General features: G+C 43.9%; 1 protein-coding gene across 1 annotated transcript; it reads right to left on the bottom strand.

The window, feature by feature from the left end:
• Nucleotides 1–2,056: 2,056 nt before the first annotated feature.
• LOC134442918 (protein NLRC3-like) lies at nucleotides 2,057–9,050 on the bottom strand. The gene is made up of 4 exons (XM_063192881.1): nucleotides 9,037–9,050; nucleotides 4,348–4,413; nucleotides 2,737–4,115; nucleotides 2,057–2,079 (listed from the first exon to the last, which is right to left on the bottom strand). Exons 3-4 carry the CDS (start codon nucleotides 4,082–4,084, stop codon nucleotides 2,057–2,059), a joined length of 1,371 nt encoding a protein of 456 aa, XP_063048951.1. The 5' UTR covers nucleotides 4,085–4,115; nucleotides 4,348–4,413; nucleotides 9,037–9,050.
• Between the last annotated feature and the right edge of the window lie 3,450 nt (nucleotides 9,051–12,500).

Below are 12,500 nucleotides of genomic sequence, written 5' to 3'. Positions count from 1 at the left end.
AAATACAGAACACATAATATTAAATATAATATTCACATTACTAAATACACATTCACTGCTATACAATATTACAGCAAGAAATAAGGCACTGGGAAAATTGCCCACTAATTATAGGAAAACCACCCTCTGGTCACTGGACTATAAGATAATGCCCATTAATAATGACTAAGACACTTGCACTGATAACAGGGAAAATACCCAGGGGTTGCTGGTCTATACTGCCCTACAATATCAGAACGCAGTATCTTGAAAATGGTCGAAAATGGGTTTAGACCGGAAATTGGCTTTAAAATACCTTCTTCTTCTTGTGTTAAAATTTTTCGGCCCAACTTGGTCCCGTTTCGGAAAAAAACGCAAAAAACTGATTATACTGCGCTTTGTGGTTTTAGTAGGTTACGTGGTAGGCTACTAGCCAAGAACGCAGTATAATGCGATACTGCACTTTTATACTGCACTTCTCCATTGACACCGTGGTTTTGGTGTAGACAGTAATACCACAACAGAGCGCAGTATAATGATTTTTCAGCTAAAAAGTAATGAGAATGTTGTTTTTTTTGCTTTTTTCTTGTGTGCATAAATTTTCACCCTAAAAAAGTATTATATGGAAGTGTCATCACCACTTTACCTCCAACACAGTCGCGTGGACAGAAAGGAAACTTTAAAGCCTTTTTTCTCAGTTTGGCATTTTGAATTATACTGCGTTCTGAAATTGTAGGGCAGTATAGTTAAGGCACATCAGCAACCGATCATCACGCATGATCTGCACGCATGAATCTTCATGGCTAGCAATGAAGTTGCAACAAGCTGCTAGCAAGCGCTAAATAGTGCTTGGTCATTCACAAGTACCCATACAGTTTACACACTGTAACTTCGAAATAATTCGACATAAGGCTTCAAATACACAATATAACATCACTACAGACAGTTTAGCAATGAAATATGACCCTTAGAAAACGAACTAAGGCAGTAACAGTAAGATATTTTCAACAGAAAGCATGTACAAAAAACGATTGCAGTAGCTAACTTTAGCAGCTAAATTGGGACACTGAAATCACTCAAATTCGGTTGAAAACACATCTCCAAACATCTACAACAATACTACAACTGAAAACAAGGCAGGAAATACTTACAATTTGTCATCCACGCACACCACAAACGAACACAAAGTTGAATAGGCAGACGGCACGTTTCAGCTGACCGTCTCCCAAAACTGCTGTGTAATAATGGCTGAATTAAAAGGATTCCAAATTGTCTACATAAGTCAAACCTGTAGAGGGCGCTGTTTCCACTGAAAGTCTATGGCCTTTACAACAGTAACACATACAGTACATGAGCAAACTCTGTGTGTGTGTGTGTGTGTGTGTGTGTGTGTGTGTGTGTGTGTGTGTGTGTGTGTGTGTGTGTGTGTGTGTGTGTGTGTGTGTGTGTGTGTGTGTGTGTGTGACAAGTGTGTGTGTGTGTGTATGCGTGTGTGTGTGTGTGTGCCTTTGATTGTTTTTTTATTGTGTGTATGTGTGTGTGTGTGTGCGTGCGTGCATGCGTGCCTGTGTTTGTTACCTTTGATCAGTATGCTTCCTGTGTGTGTGTTTGTACTTTACTACTGTATATACAGAAACTCTGCCACAACACAGGTAAAACACACACGCGCGCACACACACACACACACACACACACACACACACACACACACACACACACACACACACACACACACACACACACACACACACACACAAACACACACACACACACACACACACACACACACACACACACACACACACACAGCAGCATGTTGTATCCACAGACCCACAGTGTGTCTTCTGTCAGCTCCGGTAATTTGAAAATTCTGTGACTTCACTATCTGTGTGTTCTGGCAGAGGGTCTGGACATAAAATATGGTGTGTGTGTGTGTGTGTTTGTGTGTGTGTGTGTGTGTGTGTGTGTGTGTGTGTGTGTGTGTGTGTGTGTGTGTGTGTGTGTGTGTGTGTGTGTGTGTGTGTGTGTGTGTGTGTGTGTGTGTGTGTGTTCTGGCAGACTGTTTGTATGTAAGATCCTAGTGGCAGCCCTGCCAGAACACTGGTAACACAAACACAGACACACACAGACACACAGACACCCACACACACACACACACACACACACACACACACACACACACAAACACACACACAAACAAACACACACACACACACAGTCAGACAGCAACACAGTGTGTTACTTACTCTGCCGAGGTGGATGTTGTGACCACTTGCACCAGCTTCTGAAGAACATCATCAGGGCTGAGGAGTTCAGTGTGATCTTTCTTTGATGTCTTTATGTATTTTTGCAGGTCAAACCCACCCAGCTGCTCTTCTGACATCTCGAGTCTAAATTTCACTGCCCTCCTTTCTCCTGGCAAGAGCATCTCTACAGACAGCGTTCCCCACCTCCTGTCAATGCGCTCCACTACAGCATGCTGATTCAGCTCATTCAGGCAGTAGAACAAGTTGATCTTTCTGTCTGAACTACTCTCACCTCTGATTTTATCTTTGACATACTGGACTGTCTGCACTGAGCTCTGTGACTGGCTGCTGGTCTGTGGTTGTACCTGTTTTAAGAAGTTGTGGACTTTTTGCCATAGGCTCTGTGATTGGCTACTGGTCTTTGGCAGTAGGCATTTCAGGAAGTTCTGATTGGACTCCAGTGAGAGGCCCAGAAGGAAGCGGAGGAAAAGGTCCAGGTGCCCATTCCTACTCTGTAAGGCCAGATCCACTGCAGTCTTGTGCAAGTCATGAAGTGTTTCAGCTCTGAACAGGGCAGATAGCTGAGAAGTTTGCTGTTGATCACACGTGTTTCTCTCTCGGTTGCTGAAGCAGAGAAACACATATAATGCTGCCAGGAACTCCTGGATGCTCAGATGTACAAAGCTGAACACGGACACCTTTGCTTGGGAAACATCCTTCTCCTCTCTGAAGATCTGAGTACATACTCCTGAGTACACTGATGCTTCTGTGACATCAATGCCAGCCTCTCTCAGGTCTTCCTCATAGAAGATCAGGTTACCCTTCTCCAGCTGCTGAAATGCCAGTTTCCCCAGTTTGAAAATGATCTCTTCTTCTGTCTCTTTTCTCTCTGTGTACTTGTCCTTTTTAATGCTGGTCTGAATGATGAGAAAGCGGCTGTACATTTGAGTCATAGTCCTTGGCATTTCAGCTTCGTCTGATTCTGCTGATGCTCTCTCTGCAACAAAGGCTGCAATCCAGCAGAAGACTGGAATGTGGCACATGATGTAGAGGCTCCTGGATGACTTCAGGTGTCTAATGACTCTGCTGACCAGATTCTCATCACTGATTCTCTTCCCAAAGTACTCCTCTTTCTGTGGATCGTTGAATCCCCTTATTTCTGTCACCTGATCCACACACTCATAAGGGATCTGACTGGCTGCTGCTGGTCGGGTGGTGATCCAGAGGAGAGCAGAGGGAAGTAGATTCCCCTGGATGAGGTTTGTCAGCAACATGTCGACTGAAACCTGCTCTGTCACATCACAACACTTTGATCTGTGGTTGAACTGCAGAGGAAATCGCCACTCATCCAGACCATCAAAGATGAACAATACTCTGTGCTTTGAACTATTAAGTATTTCTTCTGCTTTTATCTCGGGGTAAAAGTGCTGGATAAGACCCACCAGACTGAGTTTCTTCTCCTTCATCAGGTTCAGCTCACGGAAAAGAAAAGGAAATATGAAGTGGACATCCTGATTGGCTTTCCCTTCAGCCCAGTCCAGAATGAACTTCTGCACAGAGACCGTTTTTCCGACGCCAGCCACTCCCTTAGTCAGGACTGATCTAATGGGTTTGTCTTGTCCAGATCCAGGTTCAAAGACGGCACTGCATTTGACTGGTCTGCCTAATTTCTCCTCTCTCCAGGACGCTCTCTCTATCTGTCTGACCTCGTGTTCTTCATTGACCTCTCCCCTTCCCCCCTCTGTGATGTAGAGATCTGTGTAGACCTTATTCAGTTCTGTGGAGTTTCCCTGCTCTATGCTGCCCTCAATCAGACACTGAAACCTCTTCTGCAGATGAGACTTGTGGTTCTGCTGCATTTCCTGCACGTGTTGAAGTTGCTGTCTGAGCCTAAAAAATAGGAATTGATATCAATTAGAATCACAAAGATGTCTATGAAAATGAATCAATCTAATGGCACACTCACACATACATGTGCATGCACACACACACACACACACACACACACACACACACACACACACACACACACACACACACACACACACACACACACACATACACACACACACACACACACACACACACACACACACACACACACACACACACACACACACACCTGTGATCATAAAGCTGGCTGGGTTCTGGTTGACTGGAAGAGTGGGATTCCTTACGCCAGGTTGAGCTGTGTAACACACACACACACACACACACACATAGGGCTGTCACGGTGTGAAATTTTAGGCTCACGGTTATTGTGGCCAAAATTACCACGGTTTACGGTATTATCGCGTTTTTTTTTTTTTTTAATGCCGACACTAAAGGCGACATGGTACCGCAAACCTCGAACAAAAACCTTACATTGCGCAATCATTTATAGCCTAATCCTCGTGTAGCCTAATAAACACAGGAACAGTATTTGAAAGCTTAGACCCTGAAGAATGTTTTAGCACTACTTAACAGATATTTGAACATATTGTTTGTGCGTTATTGTTGTTAATTTATTACAAAATGTCACGTTTCAAATTTCACCCCAAGCCCCCACTTTCACGGCGTCTCCATACCTTTCTATGAGTAGACATCGAAAACGTGGATAAATCCTAGCATGCATGGTGTCAAAATGCTCCTCTAGCATCCATGGGGTTAGAGCATATGTAGTTTTTCCACTGTATTTCAACCACATGTGCAACCCGACTATAACTAAACCAGTTTACTGTGTTACGATCGCAGATTTTTTTCCTCCCCTGGTGCTTTTGCATTTTCGAATGGACTACCTCCATATGACCAACGCCTTTTCACGTGACCCCTTTACAGTTAGTAAACACATATGGCCATGCGCCATGTACAGAAACTAGATGTTTTCCCCGAAATAAGAAAACAGATGGTCACGGTAACTTCAGATATGCGGGCTGTGCAAACTCCATACAGTGAATGGGTTGTGCTCTCCCTACAGCACCGCAGTGAACTGCAGGCATGGCTCCACTAGCGAGTGGGGACGCAACGCAACCTGTTTACACAGAACCTCTCTAGTGATGAGGCTGTGCACACATGCCTGCTAGCCAACGTAGCCTAACGAGTTGACACCGGGCAGCAAGCACGTGAATCATGGCTCTCCTATTCTGGGAATTAAAAACATAGGCTCTTCGACACGTATGAAAAATTACCAAAAACGAGCCAACGAGATGTTTCGGCGAAGCTTGGCATTCCTCAGGAGGCTACCTTGCTCCAGGCTGCGTCTCCCCACGAGTCCCTCCCACTCCCCCTCGCCCTTCTCATCTCTCCTATGCCAGCAAGCCCAGCGCGACTTTCCCAATTCCAAGCAGTTCTTAAGAGTGGCTTTTTAAAACTGTGTCAAAAAAACATGTTGTAGGCTAGGCTACTACTGTACAGCAGGCTATGCAACAGTGTGTTATTTATCGGTGTAGCAATTTCAAGTGCCCAGTCTAGCCGCGTTTTGCATGCATAACCTGAATCACACTGTGCAGAAACTCGCCAGAAGACGTTTGTCGAATGGGAACTTTACAAACTTATTTGACATCATAAGAGATGACGACCCGTGCGTGGTCTATGCTTCGAAATGCATATAAGCCTCGTCTTTCTCAGCGCTCATTTTTGGCAGACAGGTAGAGACAAAAAAGAGGTGAAATAATACAAATTCGGTTTTGGTAATCAACCGCTTACAGTGTTCAAATTGGCTCCTCGGACAAACGTGACCACTATAAGCGGATTCCACTGTTAACATTCTGTACGGTTAGGTGAGTTATGGAAATGCAGATATTGTCACTCACGTCTCGTCACCGTCAAACTATTTAGGAGTGTCAGGGATGAAAGATATCCTGGTGTAACGGTGTGCGGTAAGGTAACCCACCGAGATAACACCGTATTTTAAAATTCAGACGGTTATCTTCACCGTCATCATATTTAAGCGCGGTTACCGTGAAAACCGGTAACCGTGACAGCCCTACACACACACACACACACACACACACACACACACACACACACACACACACACACACACACACACACACACACACACACACACACACACACACACACACACATTGTTAGAAACACAATTCAATGCCCAACAATGAGAGGAGAATGTGTGTGTGCGTGTGTGCGTGCGTGCGTGCATGCGTGCGTGCGTGCGTGTGTGTGTGCATAAAGTTTTACGGCCTTACACACATCCGATAGAGGCGCGCCTGATTTAGGCTACTCCCTAGATTATGCTGCAGTTGGCATAATTCATAGGTTACAAATGAACAGATAGCAATAGACCTGTACCGAAATTCTAAGCACCTGCCTCGCCATTAACTGTATCGAAACAGTCACCTCGTCATCTGCTCCCCTCCCATGGGAAACCTTTTAAAAGTTTATTTCCCGCTGCCTTCCCTTTGTTATTGATCCGACAACATCCATTTATTAATTAGGCTACTCTCCTCTTGTGGGGAAGGAACACATATATATTTCATTAAAAAAAAACTCGATGGAACTCATATATATTGTTAAATTTAAGAGTTGGGAGAATACGACCTAATTAATTCCATGACTTAAATTCAAGGTTCTTTCAAAAACACCTTTTTTCAGCAAAATATCACAACCACCCATATACATACCTGTATATGCGTCACCATACGTCATAAATAATAGCTACTATGGCTCGTATCTTAACACCTCGCTAAAGTCAGCTGAACCACAGCGGCTGCTATGGTTTTAGAACTCCCACTTCAGCTGCCTGGAACGGGAATATGCAGGTAGGAGAAGTGTGATCTCCTACTAGTTTGGTGGGGTCTGGAATGCATCATAACTAGTGGGATTAGGAGCCAGAGTCCCGGGTACGAATACATATATAAATATGCAGGTAGGAGAAGTGTGATCTCCTACTAGTTTGGTGGGGTCTGGAATGCATCATAACTAGTGGGATTAGGAGCCAAAGTCCCGGGTAAGGGTGGGCGATATATACCGTCTGCGAAATTATCGTAAATGTTGTTTTGACGATGAGTAATTTTGCAATATCGAGATATTTTAATGAAGTCGCTAAAATCAACAAAAGCGCTGTGACAGGACTCATTCAGACAGCGACGACAGCCAAGCCTTTCAGCCAATAGTAATGTTGTTGTGAACTGGAGAATAAAGTCTGTGAACCAATGAGCAGACAGTGCTGAGGGGGGCGGGCTGCAGCGTTTTGCCAGACAGGGAGAGAGATTTCCGTGTCACTCGTGCACAGCACTGCTGCTGCTGGGCAGTGGAGGAGAGTTGCTGTTATCCAAATGGTGGATTTACATGAGGAATTCAACCATTAAACCAGCCATTGCATGATGCTGAGGGCGTTTTGAAACTATGTGCTTTACTTAGCAACCGTCTGTGATTATGGGAAGCCAAATAGTTAGGAAGATAAATAGCTTTGTCTCTGGTCTGAGAGATTGCTAGTTAGCGAACTAGGCTAAGCAATGTTGTTCTCTACAACTATTAATGGCTGTTACTCACCACTCAAACACCCACCTGCATGTATAGATGGCATAACTGCTTAGGTGGACAAGTACTGTTAAGTTAGACTGGTGCAGTGAGTTAAATTACAATGTGTGAAATTCAACACATGCAATTTGCAGCTGCCCTAGTTTCCTATCCATGCACTGTTTCCAGTCAAAAATGGCTGTCATATAACAGAATCATAAGCAATACATTATAAAACTATTTTTTATTTACATGGATATGTTTTCATGCCAAGTGATGAAGTATTACTTTACAGACCAGAGCATATGCATGTTATTAAATCCAAAAGCTCTTCAGCACAGCATTTCTCCCAACTCTCTGTCCCTCCCCAGTTACAACACAAATGCAGCACTACTACCTCCAGTGCAGAATTGAAATTAGTCTGGAATCATGCACAAATAATAGACAGCATAAATGTGTAGCTTTGTTATACTGCCATGCTTTGTGATGTAGTCTAGTGTAGACATGCCATCATTTATGCAGACCTCTTGTTAACATGCAGTTTAGGCTACATAGTGATCTGCTTTACTTGCCCTGCCCTGCCAAATTCCTATACAGTACAATTCAAACACATTGATTACCCCCCCCCCCTTCTGAAATAGGCCCTACTGGTTTTTGCAAGTGTTTTTGGGAATTATCGTCAAATTATCGTTATCGTGAAAATTCTAAAACTTATCGAGATTTTTTTTTTGCCCATATCGCCCACCCCTAGTCCCGGGTTCCCGTTGCTCACGATGGCTGAAAGCCCGGGTTCGACTCCCACTGTACCCTCAGTGTGTGTGTGTGTGTGTGTGTGTNTGTGTGTGTGTGTGTGNGAGAGTGAGTGTGAGTGAGAGAGAGAGAGAGAGAGAGAGAGAGAGAGAGAGAGAGAGAGAGAGAGAGAGAGAGAGAGAGAGAGAGAGGGGGGGGGGTGAATAGTAGAGTGCTGATCTTACAGTTGAGGTGAAGAGTCTCCTCCTTTCAAAAAAATGGGTCGATCCATGGACCGGTCACTCTTCATAGATACACAGGTGGTTGCAGGAGAGGGAGGTCTAGATTCAGACTCCTCCATTCTAGACAATAAGAGAGGGATGAGAGTGTGGACAAACACACAGACAGACAGACAGACAGACAGACTGACAGACAGACAGACACACACTTGTGTGTTCAGTGACAGTAATTTGTTTATCGTCACCATATGAACACCATCGGTGTGTGTGTGTGTGTGTGTGTGTGTGTGTGTGTGTGTGTGTGTGTGTGTGTGTGTGTGTGTGTGTGTGTGTGTGTGTGTGAGAGAGAGAGAGAGTTGTGAATAATACAGTGCTGATCTTACTGTTGAGGTGAAGAGTCTCCTCTTTTAAATGTAATGATGCGACCCATGGACTGGTCACTCTTCATAGACACACAGGTGGGTGCAGGAGAGGGTGGTCTAGATTCAGACTCCTCCATCCTAGACAATAAGAGAGGGATGAGAGTGTGGACAGACAGACAGACAGACAGACAGACAGACAGACAGACAGACAGACAGACAGACAGACAGACAGACAGACAGACAGACAGACAGACAGACAGATGACAGAGACATTAAGGGATTAAATCAGGGGTGGGGAACCTTTTTCATTTCAACGACTTCCAAGTCCTCCAAGGGCCGTAAAAGTCCTCCAAGGACTATACTTTCAACACAAACCAGGATATCCCCCTGTGCTGTAGGCCTATATTGAAGGCAGTCACCTTTACCTTCTCTAGGTCCCCTGAAATATGACTTAAAGGTGCACTGTGTAATATTTTAGCAGTTTATTTCCAGAATTCATGCTGCCCATTAAAAAATGTCACCTTTTCCATTAATACTTAGCACCACCAAATTCTAAATATTCATTATTACTGGGAAAAGGTGTATCTTCTCCATGTCCGCCATTTTCAATTTCCAGAAATAGAGATTTTCAGCTGCAAGACGTACTGTACTTTGGTCATACTGTGGCGTACTAAGGCCCAGGGGCCAAATCTAGTAGCCTCGCACACCATCCTACGTACTTCCGCCGACAGACTTGCCTCTGTACTACATCTGGCGACTGTTTTCTGTAGAGCGATGAGGAGAGAGTTTTCTGTGGAGAGAGTTGAGCGGTAGGATTTGGCCGGCCAATACTCCGCAGAAAACAACCAATAATCGAATAAGCAACCCACGTGGGGCTGAAAGGGAGAGGACGCTAGTGACAATGACGTAGACGTCTGAATTGGTCATTGGTATGTTGTTGTTGAGTAACTGTCGGGTGAGAGCTGTCCAACCATTTCAAACCATTTTAAACCATAACTGAGTGCAAACTTTCTGCTTCCTACAATAGCGTCAGACTACACAACATCCAGACCATGAATCCAAAATGAAATGGTAGTATTATGGGATGGTCAGGACCGGGCTATAAATCTAGCCCGCAGATGTATTCAGACCGCAAGATAATTTCAAATGTGTATGACAATTGGCCCACATACACCATTAATGTATAGCATAACACTTGAACATGACATGTGGTGTGTCACAGCAATATCAGTGGGCCCAGGTCAATGAAACAACTCAGTCTCATATACAACAGAATATGTGCAGACACATGTGAACTACCATACTCTATATGATGGGAAAGAGTGTGTCTTCATGCAAAATTTCAGTTTTTTTTATTTTTTAAAAATACATAAATGCACTTTTTTTTTTAATGATTTTTTATATATTTTAATACATTTTCAGTGAGTTCGGCCCGCGACTTCACTCCAGATTATGATTTGGCCTTTTGCCAATTTGGGTGTGACACCCCTGAACTAGATGGTCTGAAATAACTTTAAGTAGCTGTTTTACACATTTAAAAACTGGCGACCCGAAGACAAGAGAAGGGTTAAATAATGGGATGAGGATAATAAATCTCTCTCTCACACACACACACACACACACACACACACACACATACACACACACACACACACACACACACACACACACACACACACACACACACACACACGCACAAAACACACACACTCACACACACGCACACGCACACAGCCAAGAACATTCCCAGAGAATGGATTGATTCAAATTTGATCTTCTCAAGAATATATACTATAAACTAATATTTACTAGTATGACCAAAATACAGTAGCCTATGTTTTGCAGCTAAAGTGCTACAATTTCTGAACATTCAAAATGGCAGACATGGAGAGGATGCACCTTTTCATAAAATGCAGTTTTCCCCAGTCATGGGCCTAATGAATCATTCGAATTTGGTGGTGGTGGTAAGTAGTCAATTCATGAAAAATATTACATTGTGAATGAGCCGCATGAGTTCTGGAAATAAACCACAAAATTATGTATTTAGGTCTGTGTCTTCCATGTGCTTACCGTGACACCAGGCTAGAAGAAACACAGAACCAACATAGGCTTACAGTTTGAATACAATCAGATCTACTGCCATGCAATAAATATCCCATTGGAGTAGCCAAAAAGTGCACCAAAGATGCAAAATAATGTGCTCAAAAATCAATAATATTTTGTATAGTTGGCACGCGTTTGACAAGTGCTGTCACAACGGTGAGTGATGAGTAGACCTAACCCTTACTACTAATCTAGTCGTGATTTCATGAACCCGGAAATGTTGAGTACCCTAAAGTTTTAACAGAAATTAGCCTGGTAAACCAGACTAAATCCAGCGGGTGGCGCTGGTTCACCAGGCTAAACAGAAATATAATCTGTGAGCCTAATGGATAGAATTTAGCTTGGTTGCCCAAAAGTTGCACTTTGAGCAATTTGCATAATTAGCATGAATAAATTGTAAGGTAAGACTACTACAGGTGAATAGGCTAAATATTTAAAATATCACTTTCTTTCAAACTTTCTCAGTTGATTACTGATGATGAGAGAAGCAAAAAATGTATTGGATGTTTTTTTTTTCATTGTTTAATGAGGGCTTACATTATCAATTATATCAAATTTGCATACGCACCAAATCACCCTCATACAGTGAACTCAGGCACAAAATAAAATCTGTATATTTGGGTGTTGAGTTGGTGCCCTCTGAGGCAGTGTTTTTCAAAGTGGGACCGGGGACCCCTGGGGGGGGCTGCGAGGGCATGCCGGGGGGGGGGGGCAGGCTGGCAGGAAAAATATAGTAAAATAAGATGACTAGCTTAGTAAATTGAATGACTAAAGTAAGCCATTACTTTAACAAACCAAACATTTACAGTGTTGATTTCTATAGTACTTGAATGGGTTTAGGAATGCACCAATTTCATCGAATTGTGAAACCGGCTGCACATGTTAAGGGAACCTTGGCTGGAATCTACTGGTATATGGGGGCCTTGGCTGGAATCTAGTGGTATATGGGGGGCCTTGGCTGGAATCTAGCGGTATATGGGGGCCTTGGCTGGAATCTAGCGGTATATGGGGGCCTTGGCTGGAATCTAGTGGTATATGGGGGCCCTGGCTGGAATCTAGTGGTATATGGGGGGCCTTGGCTGGAATCTAGTGGTATATGGGGGGCCTTGGCTGGAATCTAGCGGTATATGGGGGCCTTGGCTGGAATCTAGCGGTATATGGGGGCCTTGGCTGGAATCTAGTGGTATATGGGGGACCTTGCCGGAATCCAGTGGTATATGTGGGCCTTGGCTGGAATCTACTGATATATGGGGGGCCCTGGCTGGAATCTACTGATATATGGGGGGCCCTGGCTGGAATCTGGTGGTATATGGGGGTCTTGGGTGGAATGTAGTGGTATATGGGGGCCTTGGCTGGAATTTAGTGGTATATGGGGGCCTTGG

Source organism: Engraulis encrasicolus, unplaced genomic scaffold (assembly GCF_034702125.1).
Source record: "Engraulis encrasicolus isolate BLACKSEA-1 unplaced genomic scaffold, IST_EnEncr_1.0 scaffold_269_np1212, whole genome shotgun sequence".
Taxonomy (NCBI): Eukaryota; Metazoa; Chordata; class Actinopteri; order Clupeiformes; family Engraulidae; genus Engraulis; species Engraulis encrasicolus.
Note: the sequence above shows the minus strand (reverse complement) of the source record. Positions and strands in the feature narration are given on the sequence as shown.

Coding starts and splice junctions, on each gene's coding strand:
- LOC134442918 (XM_063192881.1), bottom strand. CDS start 4,084: ATGCAGCAGAACCACAAGTCTCATCTGCAGAAGAGGTTTCAGTGTCTG. Junction 2,080..2,736: donor AGTGGATCTGGCCTTACAGA/GTAGGAATGGGC, acceptor TTGTGTTACCAG/TGTTCTGGCAGGGCTGCCAC.